Here is a 23,965-nt window from a genome sequence, read left to right as displayed (position 1 = left end):
AAAAGCTACGTGGTTAAAATAATCATGATGATTCTAGTTATTACAGAGAAACTAAGGAGTTAGAAATCAATGATAATAGCTCATAGAAACCCAGATTAAATATTTATTTGATGAGTGAGTCATTGATAATGACAGTTATTTACAGGCATTTCAGTAAAGCTTCCAGTACCCTTTTGGAGTCATAAGTTTTCAAATGTATAACATCATAATCAGTAAATGCTTTCCACGTGTCGGAGAATAGGTCACCATATCCATAGGAGCTCTGAAAGTGGAAACAAAGTAAGTTAGGGAATGTGGCTAAACCTGGCTTTTCAAAAACATCAGAAAATACCTGAATTAGCTTGTTAGTGAACCAACAACCTGAAACACCGTTCATAAAATCCATAGAAGAAAAATGGATTTTTCCATTGGGAAAAATGGACTTGCCTAAGCAAGTCCCTAATTTGATGTAATAGCATCAGAAATAATCATCACAATTATAATCTCAGTCTGCTAAAAATGTTTTGTTTTCTCACCCTAGCCCTTTTTATTCTCATGTCCTTGAAACTGGAATAATTGTGGGTTGTTTTTTTTTTCTGTGAATTCTCTATGCAAACTATACAACACATAGACACATCACCTTTTGTACACACCAGAGCATGCACAGGGAGCAAAACTCATCAGAGCAGACAGAATGCACTTTTAGAAAGAAGTCTGAGCGCTTATGGAATCTAGAAACATGGTACTGATGATCCTGTTTACAGAGAAGAAAAGGAGATGCAGACGTAGAGGAAGGACTGGTAGACACAGCGGGGGAAGAGAGGGTAGGACAAATTGAGAAAGGAGCAGACATACACGCACTATCATATGTAAAACAGTACCTAGTGGGAAGCCGCTATATAACACAGGGAGCCTAGCCTGGCACTCTGTGATGACCGAGAGGGGTGGGATGTCAGGGAGATGGAGGCTCAAGAGGGAGAGGACACACACGGACGGGGACACACACACACACACACACACACACACACACACACACACACACACAGAGTTATGACTGATTCATGTTAACGTATGGCACCACAACATTGCAAAGCAATTATCCTCCAAGGGAAAAAAAAAAAATCTGAGAGTAAGAAAATGCTTTGAAAGTTTTAACATTAAAAATATAATGTTAGTAACTCTAGGAAATGATCTCCCTATTGATTAATGAGTAATATTTGATAATTCCCTTTGACATTACTAAGAGTAATGACAAGAGTATCTTGCATACTTCCTACATCCCAGCACTGTTTTAAGAACTTGATGTTATTAACACATTAAACCACTGCACTAACTTCATGAGTGAGGGAATACCATTATCCCTATTTTAAAGATGAGGAAACTGAGACAAAGTTAAAGTAACCCGCCTCAACTGTAGAGCTGCTGGGATTACAGAGCTGGGATTAAATCCAGCCTCATTGGTTCCAGACTCCATACGTGTAACCTCCATATGTGTATATGGCAGAACTACTTCTTTCTGGACACTTACCAAATGCATTTCATTTTTGAAAAGTAGACATTAATTACTACTCCATCAGCTGAAGGAAGTAGGTCAATTTATAGCAAAATGGTAGAATTTAGATAGAAAAACTCAGCCAAAAGAAATAAGAAATACATACTGTAGGGTTACATTCAAGGTCTCCAGCTGGTTACACATGATGTTCATTATGCCCATGTCTTTTTATCTTTACAGCATTCTTTTTTTCAGATTTTGAAAATTTTATGCTGCACATATTAGAGTCATTTCAAAGGTATTGAGAACTGTTAGATGTGATGATAAAAAATAAAAATTCTTTCCTTCAATGGGTCTCTGGTGCTGTTCTAATAAAGGCCCTTCTCAACACCATCAAAAATTACATGTTCCTGTTTTGGTTCAATAATACATAAAGGGTAATTAAAGAAGTGATTCTAGGCAGTTTCCTGAGCTAAAATACTTGTGATGAAATAAGATGAAATAAGGAAAATTTAATAATAAAATACAGTGATCCTGACTGGTCCCTTTTCCGAGATGGCATGTGTTATTCAGTAATAACCACCTCGAGAAGCTTCTTTTTCCACATCCCTCAAATTCAAATGATTTGCCACAGAGGAAGGAGGGACTTTTCCAGTCTTATGTTGAAGAATATTTGTACAGTCTTAAGATGACATAAAATTTCCTCCTGTGTATATCTCAAACATAAGACAATCTATGACTTAGAAATTCCCCTTATAGGAATCTGCCCTTCAGAAATTCTAGGATGACTGTGTAAAGATACATGTATATGAAAAAGATGTTCAGGACAGAATTTCTGTAAAGAGCAAAGAACTGGAAACAAATTAAATGTGACCACAGTAGGGGCAGAGGGAAATACATGAACTAAGGCATTCCTGGTGGCTCAGGCAGTTAAGAATCCACCCGCAATGCAGGAGATCCAGGTTCAATCCCTGGGTTGGGAAGATCTCCCCTGGAGGAGGGCACGGCAACCCACTTCAGTATTCTTGCCTAGAGAATCCCATGGACAGAGGTGCCTGGTGGGCTACAGTCCATGGGGTCGAAAAGAGTCAGACACGACTGAGCGATTTCACATTATGTATATATACACATCCTTATGTAAGTCCTTGTTTAAGTGTTGTATAAAGATGTGTTTACATTTATTAAAATAAAGTCTTGCAATGTATTCTCACATATGCTAACCGCAATTAACCTTCAAAGGAAATGGAATTTGAGGAGATACAGGAGACTTTAAAAAAAAAATAAAAACGTTATATACTTCTGGGTTTACCGAACTCATTATAACTTGGTCTTAGCTGTATAATTAAAAATAGTAATAATAAAGCTATAGTACACTTCTCAGCACAAGGAAAGGCGGAAAGCCTGCAGAAAGCTCCCTGGTGCTCCTTTGTAAGAGCAATCCTGCCATGCCCAGAAATGTGTCTGCAGGAGTGTCCCCGGGCGCGTGGCTCCAGGTCAGCAGTTACACTGCCGAGCTCTGTGCAGGTGAGAAGGGTGGCCCCAGATGCTTCCTTGTGGGGAGAGTCTGTAAACTGACCTGAAGTGCAGCACCGCCAGCTCCCAACTCCTCCTCGGGGCACACGGCTCGTCCAGGGCCACAAAGACTGGTTCCAGGGCAACACCATCCACCACAGGGGGTTCAACTCATGTCAGCCAAGGGTGGCAGAGCTGCTTCCCTCAAGGCCTTCCCAGCAAAAGAGAACCAAGTGGCAGCCACAGGACACCTCACCCACCCACATCCTCCCTACAGGCTTCCAGGGGGTCTCAATTCTGACACAACCTGGTACTTGCCTGTCCTGAGACCCTGACTGAGCCACGAGCAAAGGCCTCTCTGACCAAGAACACAGGTTCTAAACGGATGCACAGAGAGGAGCAGAGGAGGGAGGTCACATCAGGGCGGCCAACTTGCTCGACTGAAAGTACAGGGCAGTCGAGGTCAGGCTGCACTAACACCATGTGTCCCATTAACTGAGTAACTGGGGAGCCCCGTGGTGGCCACGCACCTTATTCACTCCACCCCAGCAGGCTTAGAGAAGGGGAGAGGCCGTAGAAGCTGGCTCAGTTTAGTTTACTCCACTAGAGGAAGACACGGGAAAGCATGCAATGAGATACAAGGAAGCTTCTGGAAAACTTTCCGTCAACTTAACAAGATCTTCAGGGAAGTACAGGGAGACAAGGAAGCACTGTAGTTGCAAGGCACAGGTCTGGGGACAACTGCTTAGATGAGAACCCTGACTCCACCCTTCACCGACTGTGTTGTCTTATAAATACTAACACCTCAGCTTCCTCATCTATAAAATAAATAAAAACCCTGGCCCACCGACACTTGTGAGCATTATGAGAACATCAGATGTAAATGAAAAATAAAAAAACCACAACAACCCTGAGTTAATCATTCAGAGCTACAGGGAGCCTGTGCATGGGACCTAGAAACCACAATCATATACGAAAAGAGGAAAGAAAGGGACAGCAGATCCCTTTGCTCAGAGAAACATTTCTAAGAAATAGAACCGTACTGGCAGCAAAACTGAAACACAAAAGGGAAGTGAAAACACATGCAAAGAAGGAAAGCAAAAAGTGAGCATTAAGTTGCTGAAAATGTTAGAAACAGTTCTCATCAGGCTTGAAATCAAACTATAGGGCTAGGGAGCCATGATGATGAAACCTCTTGTCACAGCTCTGCTACCAGCCCCTCATCAGCAAAGAAAGTGTTAGCAAAACAGTTCCCCTTTTGCAAGACAACCTGACCTCAGTTCACGGTGCAGCTCTGCCCTCTGGAACTGGACAGCACGCCTCCACCGTGTGCTAGGGGCCATGGCTTGTGATTCTAAAAGACACCTGACGGGTACACTGAGTGTGGAGGGAAGAGAGCTCAAGGACTCCTGTAACTGGCTTGCCTCTCGGGATCCTGGTGGTGTGGCCAATGCAGTTGTTTCAGAAGATCCTGGCCCTGGGGGACCTGTACCTGTCCCAGGAGGAATCACATCTCTCTGCGAGGAGTCCTGAGAAGCAGTGCCTAATGCTGCCCTGCCAGCAAGCTGTATTTCCCCTGAACCATCCTTCTCAATAGACTTGGGGTAAGAGGGGGGCCTGTGAGCATCCTGAGCATTGGAATGTCTGGGTGAACCTGAGGTGACTTCTCGGTGGGTGTTCCCACTTCCCAGGTTGGGCAGCCTCTAGCATGCACACTATATACCATGTGTTCTCCAGCTCACTGTCATGGTTACCATTCAGAGCACATGTGTTGTGGATCAGGCGCTGAGACTGTTTGCACATGATATGCTTTATCCTCAAAACGACACTGAGGTAGATACTGTAATTCTCCCATTCTAGAGGTGAGAGTACCAGGGCAACTTTGGGATGACCTTGGCCAGTGGAAGGGCCAGCTATAGGAAAAAAACAAGTGAAAGGCAGGCAAAGAAAGAGAAGAGGGGAAAAGATGCACTAAAACAAATAAGCCCATAGCAGCTGTGATTCAACATGTGCAGCTACATGTAGGCCTAACACTCAGATACATGCGGCGCAACCTGGCACGAAGCAGGAAGCAACCGGGAAGGCGCAGTGAAGCAAAATGGATGGCGATCGCCAGAGGCCAGACTGTAAGCAGAGGCAGGCTCTCCCCACCCAGGGACCACAGTGGAAAAGGATGGTGATCACCGAAGCCAGACGAGCAGAGGCAGGCTCTCCCCACCCAGGGACCACAGTGGAAAAGGATGGTGATCACTGAAGCCAGACTGTGAGCAGAGGCAGGCTCTCCCCACCCAGGGACCACAGTGGAAATGGATGGCGATCGCCAGAGGCCAGACTGTAAGCAGAGGCAGGCTCTCCCCACCCAGGGACCACAGTGGAAACAGATGCCGATCACCGAAGCCAGACCGTGAGCAGAGGCAGGCTCTCCCCACCCAGGGACCACAGTGGAAATGGATGGCGATCACCAGAGGCCAGACTGTGAACAGAGGCAGGCTCTCCCCACCCAGGGACCACAGTGTAACAAATGATGATCTTTTATGCTTGTCTCAGAGGCACCCTGAGCTCTACCTCCTCAAAGCATGGAAAGCAAGCTTCTACAACCTCATTCTAAATTTCAAAAACATGTGCATCTTCCCATATGTATCGAGGTTGTAGTTCAGTCACTCAGTCATGTCTGACTCTTTCGCGACCCCATGGACTGTAGCCTGCCAGGATCCTCTGTCCATGGGATTCTCCAGGCAAGAATACTGGAGTGGGCTATCATTCCCTCCTCCAGGGGATCTTCCTGACCCAGGGATCAAACCCACATCTCCTGCATTATCGGGCGGATTCTTTATCACTGAGCCATCAAGGAAGCCCAGCCATGTGTATACCTATACATAAATTCATCCACACAGATGCATTCACACCATCTGCACATGCATGAATATGTATGTGTACATGTGTAAATGTAAGTGCGTGCATCTTAGCAAATTCTATTACATAAGATGAGAGTCAAACCAGTACTGAGCAAGGTAAAGACAGCACTAAAGCAGAAAGCCAGTTCTTACCGTGTCCCACATCACAACGTACACGTCTGTGCTAAAGGAATTGTTAACATGCTGGGTAATGTAAAGATTGATGAAATCACAGAAGTGGTGATACATGTTAACACCTAGGATTGAAAGAAAAAAAGAAATTAATGTCCATTAACCCCAAAAGAAACGATTACACAATTTTTATTCTACCCCATCCATTTATAGTATGGTAGACTTTTAGCTGAAATGAATCAGTGGAAAATTAACAATTTTCTAAACATAAAATGATCATACACAAGTTGTCCTCAGTTGACAGATTGATTATGCTCAAACATTCATTTTCAAATCGATCATGTGAAAATTAGGAATGCCTTTCCCTTACACACTAAGAAATAAATGATCACTAAGTTCCCAGAAAAAGTAACAGAAGCTTCTTTAACTCAACATGAGAACTATAGAGCCATTAAGACTAATCACTATTTTTATGATCTTTTATTTTTAAAAATCAATCGATACCTGCTCATGATGGTACTGGCAATGATGGCAACTATTAACATTTTGGTATTTTTTCATTCCTGTCTCTTTTTCTCCTTTTAATCACTACTTATAATATTGCTTCTTGGGAAAACAGTAACCAGTTATCATTTAAAGAGCTGAAATCTCATGTCCTAATTAAAAGCGTAAGAACTCTGGACTCAGAAAAAGAGGTTGAAATTATGAGCAACATTCTCAGGTAAGTCTGTAAATTCCAAAGCTTCAGCTTCTCTACTGGAAATAGGAAGTCAATATACTTAGACGCCAGCTTTTAGGTAACATACCTAAAGGAGACACCCCAGTGCCTGGCACAAGGGAAAACTTCAACCAGCTGGAGTGTGCTGGGTCAAAGAGGAAAGGGGAGGGTGGCGCTGCTCTTTGTAAGTTCCTAATTCTGGCATTCATGAGAAATAAATGTATAAATCTAAATGGGGTGAAATTCTAAGAACTGACACCTTAAAGGAAAGGTCAGTTAAAAGATTAACAGTGACTTTCAAAAGCAGAAATCATAAAGTATTCTGACTTCATTCCTAGCAAATAATAACACTGTGTGCCAGAAACTAAGAGGAAAAAGGACTCCATTTATAAAAGTCAGGTCATTACAGTGTACGCCTTCAACATAAACAGTGCTGGATGTCAATTATATCTCAACAAAGGAAAAGGCAAAGAAAAAAAAAAATTACTCCCTTTTTAGACCCGTATCTTAGGTGAATGTTTGGAAGGACTTTTTTATTTTCACCCAGAAAAATCCTGCCAAAGAGCACATTTTCAAATAAACAAGGAAAATGATGTCTTATGACAAGCCATCTCCTTTTCCCAGATTAGCACACAGCCCGCATTAGCTTCTCATGAATCGTTCAGCAACTTCATAGCACTTACTGAGGGAGACCAAATGTATAAAACAGCAATTGGTACCAGGAGGATTTATAAAAGAGGGAAAAAACGAAGGCTCTGTCCTCAAGAAATAGGCCCCACTTGAGTATTATTCTGTGGAATGCTCTCAAGGTAACGGTTAATATGGGGGCGTCCCTGGTGGCTCAGTGGTAGAAGAATCTACCTGCCAATGCAAGAGTCATGGGTTGGATCCCTGATCTGGGAAGATCCCACATGCCGCGGAGCGACTAAGCCTGGGCTCTAGAGACCATAAGCCGCAACTCCTAAAGCGTTTCACCCCTCCTCCTCGTCCCCTCTCCCCACCGCACTACCCTAGAGTCTGTGCTCCGCAACAAGAGAAATCACTGCCAGTGAGAAGCCCGGGCACGGCCACTAAACAGTAGTCCCCACTTGCCACAACTAGAGAAAGCCCGTGCAGCAACAGAGCCAGCACAGTCAAAAATAAATAAATAAAATAATAGAAGTTATTTTCTTTTAAAAGAGCGAAAACTGTTTGATGTATGTTTATGAGATTTGTTCAACTGTTTAAAAACAAAAATTAATATGAGAAGGAACATGGGCTGATAGTGTTAAGTTGGAAGAAAAAGGCAGAGTTATAAACACAGGAAAGAAAGGATGCAGATCTACCCTCGCCTATTATTCCAACTTTATATTCTTTATTGCATAAGTAGCTACATAAATTCAACCATTTGCATATGTTCAACCCTTCCTCAGACAGATCAGTGTTTTCTTTGCTCCATTTTAATCTGCATATTTTAAAAATGTGTTGGAACCTTGAACACAGCATTTTTACCTGCTTGCATTTCTAAAACCTAAACCTGTCTGATTTCTGAACCTCAGATTTTGTCATGTAAGAATTACGACTTCAGGAAGTGGAGCACATTAAAAATATGATCAATAAATTAGAGGAATTCTGAAATATTCGTGACAGGGGGCTCTCTATATTTCATCGTAAGCCCAGCCTCTCATGAATTTGGATGTGGTGTGGCACAGAAATCTCCATTTCTTGTAACAAGAAGGATAATAGTTACAATTTGTGTTTCTTCTCTCCAGGGCAGCAAGTTCACAAAGCAAAAGCTGTGCTTGCATGTGGAGAATTGGAAGCTTTAACTATAAATAGGATAATAATTTTAACTTTTTTTTTTTTAATCAAGAATATATGCCAGGGCTAACTTCCAAAAGAATTTCAAGTTAGCTTCAGTCATGGAGACAGCATCACAAAGTCCACCTGAAGAGGCCACAGGCCTTCCTTTCCCACCTACACTGCATACAGGGCTCTTAATTTTTAAAAAGTTCTATTGAAGCACCAGCTAAATCAAGGGATTAGAGAAACCACATGGGGTAAATTTAGTTGCAAAAGGAGTACCCAGGCATTTTCCACTCATCTTTCAATCTTCACTGAGTTATTTGACAATGATATGAAAGTTTCTTTAGCACGCCAGAACATAAAACAGTGGGAAGTTCAAATTAGTTCACTTTTTCAAGAGAAGAAAGCAAAAAGTAAATCTACTGTTCAATGTCACCTTGCTACTGTTGTTCAGTCACTAAGTCATGTGTGATACTTTAAGACCCCATAGACTGCAGCATGCCAGGCTTCCTCATTCTTCATTATCTCCTGGAGTTGCTCAAACTCATGTCCATTGAGTTGGTGATGCCATCCAACCACCTCATCCTCTGTTGTCTCCTTCTTCTCTTGCCCTCAATCTTTCCCAGCCTCAGGGTCTTTTCCAATGAGTCAGTTCTTCACCATCAGGAGGCCAAAGTATTGGAGCTTCAACTTCAGCATCAGTCCTTCCAGTGAATATTCAGGGTTGATTTCCCTTAGGATTGACTGATTTGATTTCCTTGCTGTCCAAGGGACTCTCAAGAGTCTTCTCCAGCTACTGCAATTCGAAAGCATCAATTCCTCAGCACTCAGCCTTCTTTATGGCCCAACTCTCACATCCGTACATGATTACTGAAAAACCATAGCTTTCACTATATGGACCTTTGCCAGCAAAATGATGTCTCTGCTTTTTAAAACACTGTATAGGTTTGTCATAGCTCATCTTCCAAGGAGCAAGTGTTTTTTTTAATTTTGTGGCTGCAGTCACCATCTGCAGTGATTTTGGAGCCCAAGAAAATAAAATCTGTAGCTGTTTCCACTGTTACCCATGTACTTGCCATGAAGTGCTTCCCAAAGTTACAGGAACACATATATCAGTAAAAAGGAACAAAGCCACATTAACCAATAAATAAAACAGAGAATTTAACTTCTCACCTGCATCTAGTTTCATGAAGTAGGTTGGTTTTTCAATAACAATGTCACACTGAGCATCTTCTACAGGTCTGAAGTTGAGCTCAGTGTAGCTCTGTAGCTCCGCAAACCTGGAATTAAGAATCAGGAGATGCTTTAAAGGGCTCCTCCTGTATCTCTTGTTGCAATACTGTAATTCAGGATCTGTTCATTAGGTGAGTTTTATTTCCAGAAAATACTCATAAACACATATGAAACTTCTCAAACTTACTAATACTTATGCAGCTTGAAATCAATTTTAATGTTCAGCAAGAAACAAATGATTTTAAATTTCAGCCTAATGTGCAAGAGCAACTGGGAACATTTCTGACAAAGAAGAAATTTCCACAGAGAGCTGGAAAAACAAAAAAATCTACCAGTAATGTGGAAAGATTCAGAAAGGTTTCTTGCAGTCTGGCAAGGCTCAGAAGGAACACTGACCCAGAGAACCTTTTTGGATTCTGAGAAAGACGGCATACCGAGACTTATCAAGTACCTTGGGAAAAACTGCAGACAACTACATTTCCCAGAAGAAAGAAAACTCTGTTTCTCGGAAAACCACTTCTGAAGCCACTTGGTACAATTTTATTCCATACAAAAGAAGACAATCACAAGTTAACCTACAGATCATTTGTAAACTTTTTATCTTTGAGACTATATGTGACTTAAGACAAGTATCAAAGAGATCCTTTTAAAACACACATAATGCTAAAATATTTATTCCAGTGGTTTCAAAAATATGTCCACAAATTCTTCAATACTTCTTCCTTCCAGAGGTGGAGATGAATTCCCTGCCCTGGAGGGTGAGCTGGACTTAGTGATTCACTTGTAATGAACAGAATATGGCAGAAGTGATGGTAGTCACTTTCGGTGTGCCCATTAGGGTATAAATATAAAGACTGAGGCCTCCGTTTGGGGCCATGCTTACACATGTTCTCTCTCAGACAATATGATCTCGGGGAAGTTGGCTGCCAGGCTGTTGGCAGCCTCAGGGAGAAGTCCATATGGTAAAGAAATGAGACCTCTAGCCAACAACCAGAGAAGAAAATCTAAAGATAACAGTTACATGAGTGAGTTTAGGAAACAGATTCTACAAGCCCAGCTGTGCCTGAACCCACAGCTAAGCTGCCCCCAAATCCTGGCTGTCAGAAACTTTGTGTGATAAAAAATTTCACTGTTTTAAGCTGCTAAATGTTTGAGTAATTTATGATACAGCAATAAATAATTAACATAAATATATCCTAGGGAACTATCATGATATCAAAAGATACAAGGAAACAAATATATAATATTTGATTTTGGATCTCAGATATCAAAGTGTACTAGGAATAGAAACGCCCACTAGAAAATACGAATGCTTACTCCAAAAGTCTCTTATGTGAAGTTAAGATCTTGCACTGCAAACTCTAACATGCCACATAAATCTGTGAAAGACAGTTTTCCTGAACAGTTTGCTTAGCATGAACGTTTGACATCAAAAACGAACACTCAAAAAAAAAAAAAAAGAACACTCTTTGAGATAAATCTTAATATTTTTTTGGATCTCTTTTTAAAGCAAAGGAAATAAAAGCCAAAATAAATAAATAGGACCTAAGTAAACTTAAATGCTACTGCACAGCAAAGGAAACCCTCAATGACATGGTAAGACAACCTAGAGAATGGGAGAACATATTTACAAATGATATGACTGATAAGAGATTAATATCTTAAATATATCAACAGTTCATACAACTCAACATCAAAAAACCAAACAACTCAATTAAAAAATGGGCAGAAGACCTGAATAGAAATTTCTTCTAAAGACAACACACCAATAGCCAACATGAAAAGATGATCAACATCACTAATGAAAACATGATCAACATCACTAATCATCCAGGAAATGCAAATCAAAATCGCATCTGTCAGAATGGTTATAAGGAAATATTATTGTACAACCCAGGGAATATAGCCAATATTTTATAATAACTAAGTATTGAGTATAACCTTTAAAAACTGTGAATCCCTATATTATATACTGGAAACTTATATAATATTGTATATCAACTATATCTCACCAAAAAGAAAGAAAATGAACATTATGAGTGTCCTGTATGACTATAAAGGGAAGCATGACAGTTTCTAGGATGATGGGAACAGTTTCTTTAGTGACTGTGATAGTGGTTACATTTACCTAAACATATGATATAAATTTTACTGAGCTCTACATCCAAAAAAATAAAGAATGCATGAAGTACTGATAATATTCAAATGTGTTTATTTAATAACATTGTACCACATATACACAATGCAGTATTACTCAGCTATTAAAAAGAATGCATTTGAATCAGTTCTAATGAGGTGGGTGAAACTGGAGCCTATTGTACAGAGTGAAGTAAGTCAGAAAGAAAAACACCAATACAGTATATTAACGCATATATATGGAATTTAGAAAGATGGTAACAATGACCCTTTATGTGAGACAGCAAAAGAGATGCAGAGATAAAGAACAGAGTTTTGGACTCTGTGGGAGAAGACGACGGTGGGATGATTTGAGGGAATGGCATTGAAACATGTATATTATCATATGTGAAACAGATCGCCAGTCCAGGTTCGATACATGAGACAGGGTGCTCAGGGCTGGTGCACTGGGACGACCCCGAGGGATGGGAGGGGGAGGGAGTTGGGAGGGGGACTCAGGATGGGGAACACATGTACACCCATGGCTGATTCATGTCAATGTATGGCAAAACCACTACAATATTGTAAAGTAATTAGCCTCCAATTAAAATAAATTTTAAAATTTAGAAAAATTAAAAAATAACATTGCACCAATGTCAATTTCCTGCTTTGGATTACTGTACTATGCTTATCTAAGATGTTATCATCAGGGGAAGCTGGGGTAAGGGTACAATGGAAATTCCTTGTACTCTTTTTAAACTTCTTATGCTACTTTTGAATTATTCTTAAGTGTCTATGACTCTAAAGTTATCTTAAAATATAAAGCTTTTAAAACCCCCCAACTCTCTAATTTCCAGAGATAGTAAATGTCTTGAGAGACCTAGTTTAATATTCAAAAAATTTTAAATCAAAACGTGTTCTTCAATCTATCTAAAGTTCAAAAAGCTTATGACAGGTGCTTAAAATCAGGGTAGTGTTTATCTTTGGAAAGGAAGATGGGGTTTGCATTTGGGAGAGAGCCTGGGTAGCTGATGGTCTAATTGTGAACCAGGTAAGAGTTACTCAAGTGGGCTTACTTTTTCAAAATCCAAACTGTACATTTCTCTATATGCTTGGTATCTGCTTTAATAAGTATGTATTTTTTTAAATGTATTCTCCAAAACACATGTAGCAATTATGAGGAGCTAAAAAAATTCATTTTTGAACTTTTTTGTTAGCAAACAGTAAACAGTATCACTTCCTAATATTTTATGAACACATACTTAAGTCAAATACAACTGATGATTCACTCTGGAGCCATCACTCCCCAGAAGCTCAGGCCAAATTATCCACAAATGGAGTCACATTTTCCATTTAGAGTCCCTACCAAAATTCGTAAGCATCAAAAATAAAGACAAATACTTCAGAAACATATTCTCCGCCCCTACCCCCCCCCACCAAAATATCTTACCAAGACTGCAGAGGGCTTTTGCGCTGACCTTGAGACATCAATGAACGAATGTCAAGTTTACAGTATCCTCCAATTTCCCCACTCTGGACAAAATCTTCCTTGAATCTAGTGGATAACAAAAAATTGAATTTGGATTTTTTTTTCATGACTCAGGCACACAGGTTATAACTAAAGTGGTCTACCAATTTCCAAAATCAGTTTCTCATTAGAAGTTAACTCTTATAATAGAACATTTCAAATTTCCACAAAGTAGCAAAATCATATCTAATGTAGCCATCACATAGCTTCAGAATGATCAACTCATTATGACAGGTGTGGGTCATTCATCTCCCTCTCCCATTCTCAAACCTCCTAACCATATTATTAGGAAGCAAATCCAAGGCATAATCCTGGACCTGCAAATATTTCAAGATTTTCCTTAGATTTTAACATCCACTACTGAAGTACCTGTCATGGTTTCTCTTGATGTTTCTTAAATCAAGGTAGATATTGGTGGCTCTGCAGTACTGAAGGTAACGGGAACACACCAGACTTGAGTCATTCTGAAATAAGGTGGAGAAACAAGAAAAAGATAACTGTGAGCATTAACAGTGCAAGGACACACCCAGACTTGCTAGACATCCACACACTGTGATGAATACTTCCCAATGACACTTCTGTTTAAGAATTTTCCTTCCTGGGAGGCATTGCCCAAGCATACTTTTGCCAACTTGCACACTTTTAGGTTACTACAAAGAACTCCAAAATGTTCTATTTCTTTAATTTTCAAACTTTTAAGAGCCCAGAGTTGTATGGTTTATGGTTCAGTTTATCTTCATGAGAAAAAAAAAGGGCACTCAGAACCCTCACTCCCCTCACAGCTGTGTGAAAAAGCATTTTCAAAGACGAGCCAAAGGAAACAAATAAGAAGGCACATGCCACAGACCTTAAAACGCAAGGCAGGAAGGGTAGTTTGTCAAATATGAGTTACTTTCAGCAAGCCTTTCCCCAGTAGTTTAGCAGTAAAGAATCTGCCTGCAATGTAGGAGATGCACGAGATGTGAGTTCAACCTTTGGGTCGGGAAAATCCTTTGGAGGACGGCATGGCAACCCACTCCAGTATTCTTCCCAGGAAAATCCCATGGACAGAGGAGCCTGGTAGGCTACAGTGCATGGCGTCGCAAAGAGTCAGACACAAATGAAGTGAGTATGCATGCAGGCAAAGGAGTTTAAGAGTCAGCCATGGAGCCTGTTTCTACTTCTGCCAACTGTGTTGAAAGAGGCTTGGGCGGAGCTCAGGAACATTCAGTTCAGCTCAGTCGCTCAGTCGTGTCAGACTTTTTGCGACCCCATGAATCACAGCACGCCAGGCCTCCCTGTCCATCACCAACTCCCGGAGTTCACCCAAACTCATGTGTATCAAGTTGGTGATGCCATCCAGCCATCTCATCCTCTGTTGTCCCCTTCTCCTCCTGCCCCCAATCCCTCCCAGCATCACGGTCTTTTCCTATGAGTCAACTCTTCGCATGAGGTGGCCAGAGTATTGGAGTTTCAGCCTCAGCATCAGTCCTTCCAATGAACACCCAGGACTGATCTCCTTTGGGATGAAATGATTGGATCTCCTTGCAGTCCAAGGGACTCACAAGTCTTCCCCAGCACCACAGTTCAAAAGCATCAATTCTTCGGCACTCAGCTCTCTTCACAGTCCAACTTTCACATCCATACATGACCACTGGAAAAACCATAGCTTTGACTAGACGGACCTTTGTTGGCAAAGTAATATCTCTGCTTTTGAATATGCTATCTAGATTGGTCATAACTTTCCTTCCAAGGAGTGCATCTTTTAATTTCATGGCTGCAATCACCATCTGCAGTGATTTTGGAGCCCAAACAATTAAAGTCTGACACTGTTTCCACTGTTTCCCCATCTATTTCCCATGAAGTGATGGGACCAGATGCCATGATCTTCGTTTTCTGAATGTTGAGCTTTAAGCCAACTTTTTCACTCTCCTCTTTCAGTCTCATCAAGAGGCTTTTTAGTTCCTCTTCACTTTCTGCCATAAGGGTGGTGTCATCTGCATATCCGAGGTTCTTGATATTTCTCCTGGCAATCTTGATTCCAGCTTGTTCTTCTTCCAGTCCAGCATTTCTCATGATATACTCTACATAGAAGTTAAATAAGCAGGGTGACAATATACAGCCTTGACGTACTCCTTTTCCTATTTGGACCCAGTCTGTCGTTCCATGTCCAGTTCTATCTGTTGCTTCCTGACCTGCATATAGGTTTCTCAAGAGGCAGGTCAGGTGGTCTGTATTCCTATCTCTTTCAGAATTTTCCACAGTTTATTGTGATCCACACAGTCAAAGGCTTTGGCACAGTCAATAAAGCAGAAATAGATGTTTTTCTGGAACTCTCTTGCTTTTTCCATGATCCAGAAGATGTTGGCAATTTGATCTTTGGTTCCTCTGCCTTTCCTAAAACCAGCTTGAACATCTGCAAGTTCACAATTCACATATTGCTAAAGCCTGGCTTGGAAATTTTGAGCATTACTTTACTAGTGTGTGAGATGAGTGCAATTGTGTGGTAGTTTGAGCTTTCTTTGGCATTGCCTTTCTTTGGGATTGGAATGAAAACTTACCTTTTCCAGTCCTGTGGCCACTGCTGAGTTTTCCAAATTTGCTGGCATATTGAGTGCAGCGTTTTCACAACATCATCTTTCAGGATTTGAAATAGCTCAACTGGAATTCCATCACCTCCACTAGCTTTGTTCGTAGTAATGCTTTCTAAGGCCCACTTGACTTCACATTCCAGGATGTCTGGCTCTAGGTGAAGGGTAGACCCTAATCCTAAGTGCTTATGATTCTCTGGGGCTTTAAAAACTATCACTGAGCCTGGCCCTGTATGGAGCATTTTTCAGTGTGGAATCTCATTTCAGCTTTACCACAAGTTATAAAACAGGCGTGGCTTTAAAGCAGAAGCAGCTGAACACGGAAAGGTTGGGTGCCCTTTCCACAGATCAAGATTTGAACCCCATAATCCATTCTTCTCCTATTACCCCAAACTGCCTCCTGACAATGTGTTTATCACTGAGTGCAATGGGGTATGAGTGAAAGCACAAGAAAAAGATCTGCATTTTAATTCTAGAAAGATTGAAGGCAAAGGAGAAGGGAGCGGCAGAAAATGGTTAAATAGCATTACTGACTCAATGGACATGAACTGATGACATGAACTCTAGGAGACAGTTAAAGATAGGGAAGTCTGATGTGACCTGGTGCAGTCCTCGGAGTCACAAAGAGTTGGATGCAACTTAACAGCTGAACGACAACAACAACAGAATTGTAAAAGACCACACTTAGTAGCTGTGTGGTCTTCGACAGGTTGCTTAACATTTCTGAGGACTCAGTTTACCTCTCTAGTCCAACAGCACAGATAATACCTGCCCTGCCTATCTGTTATACTGTTCGTGAGAATCAAACCAGATAACATACTGAAAAGCTTTTTGCAAAATGTAAAGTGCCAAAAAATACAGAGCAGCATGGTGGGAGTGTATCACCTGTCCCAAACTACCAGCAAGGAAATTTATAAAGATGTAATTCATCAACTTACCTTCTTTAGTGTATGTTGAGGGGAATAATTAATTATAAAACTAGAAATATTTGACCGACCTCAAAATATGACCACCTGATAATATGTGTGTGAAAACAAGGACATGGCTTCCAACTTGGTTTTGGAAGTTAAATAAAACTTTAAGCCAATAAATATGTGAGAGTGAGGGTTTCCTCTCATAGTGCCCTCTATCTTGTATTTATATTACAATCTAACTATTATGAGTGCAAGCAATTAAGAGGTGCAAAGTATTATGTATAAAACAAGCTAAAAGGATATATTGTACAACACAAAGAATATAAGCAATATTTGGATTATAACCTTTAAAAGTGTGAGTCTGAAATCACTATATTGTATAACTGTATCTTACACAATATTATACATCAACTATACCTCAATAAATAAATGAATAAATAGATACCACAGGTATTTTTAAATAAACATCTTCACTTATGAAGGGGTTGAACATCCACCTTTTCCTTCGGCTGGCAGAGCACATGGAGCTCCTCCAGACGCTCTCCGGCGTATCCGAAGTCAGCTTGCTTCCAGAATATTTCCTGGGCTGATTCAAGAGTGTCCGTCCTGTTTGCAAACAAAACAATTCTGTGATTTTCAACTTTTTACTTTTTCTGAACCTTAAATTTTCTAAAGGTTACATTGCTAGAAGTCAGTCATTATTTTCTTAAGTAAACTATCATAATTTTAAAAATCTACCCTCACTACGTGAGGTTACCAAAATAAGTAATTTATAGACTTACTCCCTGATAATAAGCATACACAATGGAAATCAGGATCATTTGGAACTGAAGACAATAAACTGTTAATTACTGTATTTTCTTTGCCCCATTAACCCTGCCTGTATTGGAAATACTGATTATACTTAACTCTCTTCTCCAAAACCAAAGTCAGCCATCCATCTCTTTTCTTAGCATATGGTGAGGAAAAGTATTTTCTGTGAACCATACTGTTTTATCCCTCTGTCAGAGGAAATGAGAGATATTCCTGTCCCAGTGGGAGACAGTCAAAACAAGTGAAATTACTCATGAATGTGTAAGCAAATTAATATCTAAAAGAATTATTATCTAATAGCAAAAGAGTCTAGCTGGGAATTGATGTTTCAGCATACACTGCAGAGAAAGGAGACAAGTATAGGGCAGGAGGGAAGTCCATCCAGAAACTTACCATCCCATATCCACATAGCTGCAAACAGGGTAACCAAATCTGAACTCTGGTCTGCAGGATTTCTCATAACCCCAGCAGTATTTCAAGTTTTCTAAGTATTTCTGGAACATAAGAGGTGTGTGTTGAGACTGGTCTACCTTCTGACATTCAGAGAGGATTCATAGATTTTTTTTTCCATGAAAAGAACAAATCTTTCTAGAACTTTCACTTTCACATTTTATAATACATACTCATGAAAGAGAAATTAGTAAATTCTAAGAAAAACAGTCTTGAGATTCTTAACAGCAATTATCTTTAGTCACCAATCCCTTCCCTACCAGGTCTGTTTTCCAAACAAAAGTCTGGGTTTTAGCTAGACTACCACAGATCATTTGAATTGGTATTTTTTTTTAATTAACATTTTTTATTTAATTATAGTTGAAATTTACAATGTGTTAATTACTGTTCTGTGGCAAACTGATTCAGTTATATATATATACACATACACATTCTTTTCTTAAATCTTCTTTTGTATTATGGTTTATCATAGGATACCAAATACAGTTCCCTGTGTTAAACAGTAGGACCTCATTATGTATCCGTTCTGTATAGAGAAGTTTACATCTGCTAACCCCAAGCTCCCACTTCATCCCTCCCCCGGCCCCCTTGACTGAACTGAAACTTCTTGACGTAGCTTAAAGAAGTCAAGTGAGTAAACTGATTCTAAAATCAGCCCCAAGAGAGTCATAAAAAATGGAATTTCTATGACCAAAAGGATCACAACTAAACTGAATGGATCAGCAGCTTTATTGATTGATCAGGACCAGCAGAGATCTGGGAATACTTATAGCTCCCTAGCCCTTGGGGGACACACAACTGCTGCAGGCCAGGAGGTTGTTCTGTGGGGCCCGTGGGGGCAGTGCCAGCTGGCTTCCCAGCCCAGCCTGTCCACGTGCTTCCTGTGCCAGCACCATGGGAAAGGAAATGGCTCACAATGCCCCGCTTTGATCTCTGAGGCCTCGTGAGATGTCTGAATGGGCTCCAATTTGAAACCTTTCCAACAACTCTGAAACAGAAGGAAGGCCACAGTAACAGTCTTAATTATGGAGAGACAGAGGTGTAGGTGTTATTATCAAAACGAAGTGCTGAGAGATCCTCTTAAGTGCAATTTAAGAAAAGAGAGGTGTGAAATTCTTCAGTTACTTTTAACTACATATTCTTTTCTGCATCAAATCTAATTTATTTCATTTACAGACTAAACAAACCATACAGACTGCCTATTTCTTTTACTAGTGATTTAGATTTGTAATCTTACCCTTGTGAGCAGGACATACTTCTAAGCAAAGTTGAGTCCTAAGAAACATGAGATGAAATAAAAACATCCACTGACCCACAGTTACAACCAGGAGTCTACCTGCAGATTCAAGTTATGATGGAGGAACTAGTAAACCAGCCTCAATTGCAACCTTTTAAAAATATGCAAGAAGAGGAGAAATAAGATTTACCTTATAAGGACAATGTGAGTCTTTCCTGCAGACTGTGGCAATATGCCTATTATTGTGCAAAAAGAAGGGAATATGCTCTTCCGGCAGGCGGAGGCTGGCATAGTTGAACAGAGGGGTGGCTGGAATGCCATTGGCCTGGGGAGGAGCCTTGTCTTGGCCACTCAGGGGGACCTCAGGAAGCAATGCTCCAAAGACAAGCAGCATGAACATAGCAACCTCCAAACCTAAAGGTCAAATTGATAACATCTTCATTAAGACAGAGCCTTCAAAGTCAAAGGGGTTAAATTACCTTCACTACTTTACTGAATAATGTTCCTTTACTCAACAAATACTGATTGTTGTAGGCCAGGCACTGTGTCAGGAGCTAGGTATATGGTGGTGAATAAAACAGGAAAGACCGCGGCTTTCATGGAACTTAGAAGCTAGTGCAGTAGATATAAAATAAACAACCAAATAAACAACTTCAGATAATGACAAGGGCTGTGAATCAAATAAACCAAGGGCCAGCACATTTTTTCTGGAAAGAGCCAGGCCGTAAATATTTTTGGCTTTATAGGTCAGATAGTGTCTGCGCCCGTCAGGAAAGCAGCCATAGTTCTGCTAGGAATGGGGGGCTGCGTTCTAATAAAATTTTATTTACAAAGATGGGAGGAGGACCTTGACAGGACCCTGTTTGCTGATGCCTGAGTAAGTCAGGTAATATGATAGACAACATAGTTCGCTAGTTAAGCATGCAGACTTTGAAGCTAGGCCACCTAGGTTTGAATGTGGCTGCAGCTAAGAAGAATGACCTTCAGCAAGTTATTTAACCTTGCTGTGCCTCAGCTTTTCCATCTGTTAAATGGAAATCAGAATAACCCTTTCTCATAGGACTCCCCAGAGGTAAATTCTGGCAACATGTCTAGATATACCTGGTATGTTAAATGCTATGTTAAGTGTTTCTTAAATAAAAGTTTAAAGCTACACGGGATGGGGCAGGGTTGCTAAGTAACATTTAAGCTGAGATCTACACGATGCGGATCCAGGAAAACATGCCAGGAAGAAAGAAGAAAGGAAGTACAATGGGTCCGAGCAAGTGTGTACCTGCTGGATTAAAACTAACAGTCACTGAAGTATGTGAGAATATGCAGCGTGCCAGGTACTCTGCTAAGTACAAGGAGGCAGCAGGAAACTCCTAAGCCCTTGTGAAACTTTTCTTTCGCTTGGTGTAAGAACAATGATATTAAGAACTAAGACTAAGAAAACTCTAGGAGTGAAATCGACAGTCTGCCTCAGAGCTGTACCCTTAAATTCTCTCCATCTAGCTTTAGCATTGAGAAAAGAGATAATGGTCATGAACCTTCCTGCATTTCTAACTCATCCCAGAAGGATTAAATCTCTTAAATCAGATTTTTTTCTTTGTATTTCACAGATAATAAACATGTCATTTGGGGTTCATTTTAGTGATATATTTGCTCTAGTTTTTCAAAGGGTCTCCCCACCAGATGATAAAGCTCTAGTACATATTAGTTGCTTCCCAGCAGGGTCTGCTGTCACTGAAGCACACTGGAAAAATCCAAAGTTCAAAATCAGCTTTCAGTGAATATGGCTGATGGAGATGGGGCCTTTAGAAACAGACTGCTACGTTCAATCACGTCTCAAGTTCCAAGATCAAGCAATCATAACTGAACAGTTGGAATGCCAAGAAGAAATCCTTTTCTCCTCTGCAGTAAATATAATTGTTCTTTTAGGAATCCCTAAAGAGTATCTTGTTATTTGTAATAAAAGTCACCTGAATTAATATTTTAATTGAGACTTTTACCCAACTGTGAGTTCATAACAATTTCACAAAATTTAAAATACACATTAATAGTAACAGTGACTCTAATTATAAGGAAACATTTACCTCTTTAATCCTCAGAACCACCCAGAAGTTGCTGTGATGTTTCAGGTATCTAAAATCTGTCAGAAATGAAACACATTGCCTTAAAAAGATGTCAAAGAAGACTTTTGCATCCCAGTGATATTCTGAATTAAAAGAAATATTAAAAGAGAAGATAATGAGATAATCTGTAAGCAGAGGATCTGGCATTTAGTGAGATAAGCCATAACCAGAAGGCCTGGCTTATAAAACCTTTCTCTGCCTTAACAAATATAAGCTACTAAAAGTGAGGAAGCAGGTACAATCCTCAACACAGTAACTTAACAGAAGAGAGTCTAAGAATGAGAAGGAAGGAGATGACCCACTTCATACAGGCACCAACTGGTACAGGCTAACAGGACACTCAGCATTTCCAAGAGCAGACAATCCGACTGGTTCCCACCACAGTAATCCGACTCACCCAATGAAACTGCTCCCTGCTTTCAGATTCAACAGGCAGAATGACCATTCTCTCCCAGAAACAGGTCATTGTTATGACCAAGTCGACCTTTGGTTAGCCAAGTCCATTGTCCTCTACTGAGCTCTAGCCATAACTAAACGCATGGATCCGTAAACGATTTTTCCGCCAAGCGAAAAATCTAAAGGTTCAGATCAGAAACCTGGCTTTTGCAAAGGGCACGTACCCACTTGCATAAACTAGCAGGAGTGGCTGCTGTGCATGAAAGCACAACCCCAGGGCCTGATAGAGAGCCTTTCCGGGGTTGAGTCCTCTTGCAGGGAGAGCCCCTGAGGGACAGGCGGGCGCACTTCAGGAGATGGACGCTTTAGCAGCTGAGCTACTTTTTCCTTCTGCGCAAAGCTGCTGGTTCCCCCCACCTCTCTATGGGGATATCATGACTGGATTTCCACTGGCCTAAGAAAGGGGAAGGGAAAGGGAGAAAGCTTGAAAGCGAATGAGAGGTGAAACTCCGACAGTGACAAGGAACACAGTGGGTGAGGGTGAGATGGGGCAACACTCTGAGAGAGCTTGTAAAGTTTACAGAAGCCAGTGGACAGGTGAAAAGTTTAAACGCATGTGAGACCCACAAGGACTCCTAAAACGGCTCGCCCCAACTAGCACTAGTTTTACAAGGCAGGAGGCTAGAAAGGGCCTGAGATGGCCAGGTGAGGTCCATCAGCGGTGCGCTGCAACGTCTGAGGAGCCAAAGCGGCGGGGTCGGCGGCGAGCGCCCTTCCGCAGCCATGATGCCGCGCTGGGGTTCGGGGCGCAGAGATTCCCGGGGACCACCCGCCCCGCAGCACCGCACACTGCACCCTCCCAACACAGACCTCAACACGCCTGGGAGGGGCCTGGAAGGAGGCTACGTCCCGGCCTGGGAAACCCGGCATGCTTCCCCGTGCCCAGCGGGCCCGGGGCCCCGCGCGCCGCGGCAGGCGCCGTAAAGGGGCCGAGCCCTCGGTAACGGGAGGATCAGGTCGGCTTCCCCACGTCCTCCTTCTCGGCCCTCGGGCGATGGAAGGCGCGGGCGGACCCGTGGAGAAGCGCCAGCCCGCCGGGAAGCCGCGCCGGGAGCAGGCAGAAGCGCCCACCGCGCGCCCGGGCGAGGCAGAGGGCGGGGGGGCGGGTGAAGATTCCGCGGACAGCGGGGCGAGTCCCACCTGGAGCCTGGGAAGCCGGGGCTGCGGAGGAGGCGGCGACGGCGGCTCGGGCTGAGGGAGTCGTCATAACCGGCGACTGCAGCTCACCGGAAACCTCCGGCGCCGGAGCCGGGCCAGGGGGCGCCCGGGAGCTGCCCGGACACCTAGGCCGGGCTGTGCCGGGAGCCGGTCCCCGCCCCGCATAGGGTCCTCGGGGCCGGAGCCGGGACCACGCGCGCACGACCTCACGCGGAGTCAAGGGGCATGGTCCGCAGCTCCCTGCGTTTCCCGCCAGGACGAGGACCTCTGTGCTGCGACCCCGGCCATAGCGCCAGGGGAGGAGGAGGACTTTAAGAAACTGGACTCTCCTCCTTGAGAGGTAGCGAAAAGGCGCTTAAGGGACACTGCGACCGGTTGCATAGAAAACCGGACTCTTTCCCTTCTTCCTTCCCGTTGCACTGAGGTGGAGGGTTACTGTATCCTTATTTAGGGTGCAAGTTGCCGCCCTCACATTCATTCTCTGAGCCTGCTCGTAGTTGGCTGCACCTTCTGGTGGTGAGAATTCTTCGAAGCCTTGTACATTATATAGTAGTCCTCTTATCTGTCTTAGTGACTATCAGAAAACTCACCAGCTCAAATGTCACTTTGTGGAGTTTGACTTTTATCCTTTTATTGTAGTTATTTAAATTGCACTGGTTTATCTTACCGTACTTATTTGAACGCCCATCTCCCCACACTTTTACTCTTGGCACTCTCGGTCCATATAGTATACTGTGTAGTGAGAGCACAGTAAAGTTGAGCATTAATGACTGCTTCATCTTGAACTGATCAAAGCTGATGTCATCATACATTTATGCTCAGACACAAAGTCACCGGTTTTAAGTACTATGATCATCAGAAAACA

General features: G+C 41.9%; 1 protein-coding gene across 5 annotated transcripts in view; it reads right to left on the bottom strand.

The window, feature by feature from the left end:
- The window catches only part of EOGT (EGF domain specific O-linked N-acetylglucosamine transferase), a 55,829-nt gene extending 32,659 nt beyond the window's left edge, over positions 1–23,170 (bottom strand). For 3 of the 5 annotated variants that reach the window (XR_003586098.2, XM_027958182.2, XM_027958183.3), the window contains exons 1-10: positions 23,083–23,170; positions 21,448–21,503; positions 19,563–19,786; positions 18,079–18,179; positions 17,370–17,478; positions 13,758–13,852; positions 13,311–13,415; positions 9,686–9,792; positions 6,031–6,134; positions 170–262 (exon numbers count right to left, since the gene is read on the bottom strand). Coding sequence is in view for 4 of the 5 variants with exons in the window: in XM_027958182.2 (XP_027813983.1) it covers positions 170–262; positions 6,031–6,134; positions 9,686–9,792; positions 13,311–13,415; positions 13,758–13,852; positions 17,370–17,478; positions 18,079–18,179; positions 19,563–19,772 (924 nt within the window). In the remaining variant the exon portion in view is untranslated. Of the gene's footprint in view, positions 1–169; positions 263–6,030; positions 6,135–9,685; positions 9,793–13,310; positions 13,416–13,757; positions 13,853–17,369; positions 17,479–18,078; positions 18,180–19,562; positions 19,787–21,447; positions 21,504–21,883; positions 22,163–22,752 lie in introns of those variants that run through there. The other 2 variants (XM_042235975.2, XM_042235976.2) reach the window with 2 other exon arrangements.
- Positions 23,171–23,965: the final 795 nt, after the last annotated feature.

Source organism: Ovis aries, chromosome 19 (assembly GCF_016772045.2).
Source record: "Ovis aries strain OAR_USU_Benz2616 breed Rambouillet chromosome 19, ARS-UI_Ramb_v3.0, whole genome shotgun sequence".
Taxonomy (NCBI): domain Eukaryota; kingdom Metazoa; phylum Chordata; class Mammalia; order Artiodactyla; family Bovidae; genus Ovis; species Ovis aries.
This window is presented reverse-complemented; position numbering and strand designations above follow the sequence as displayed.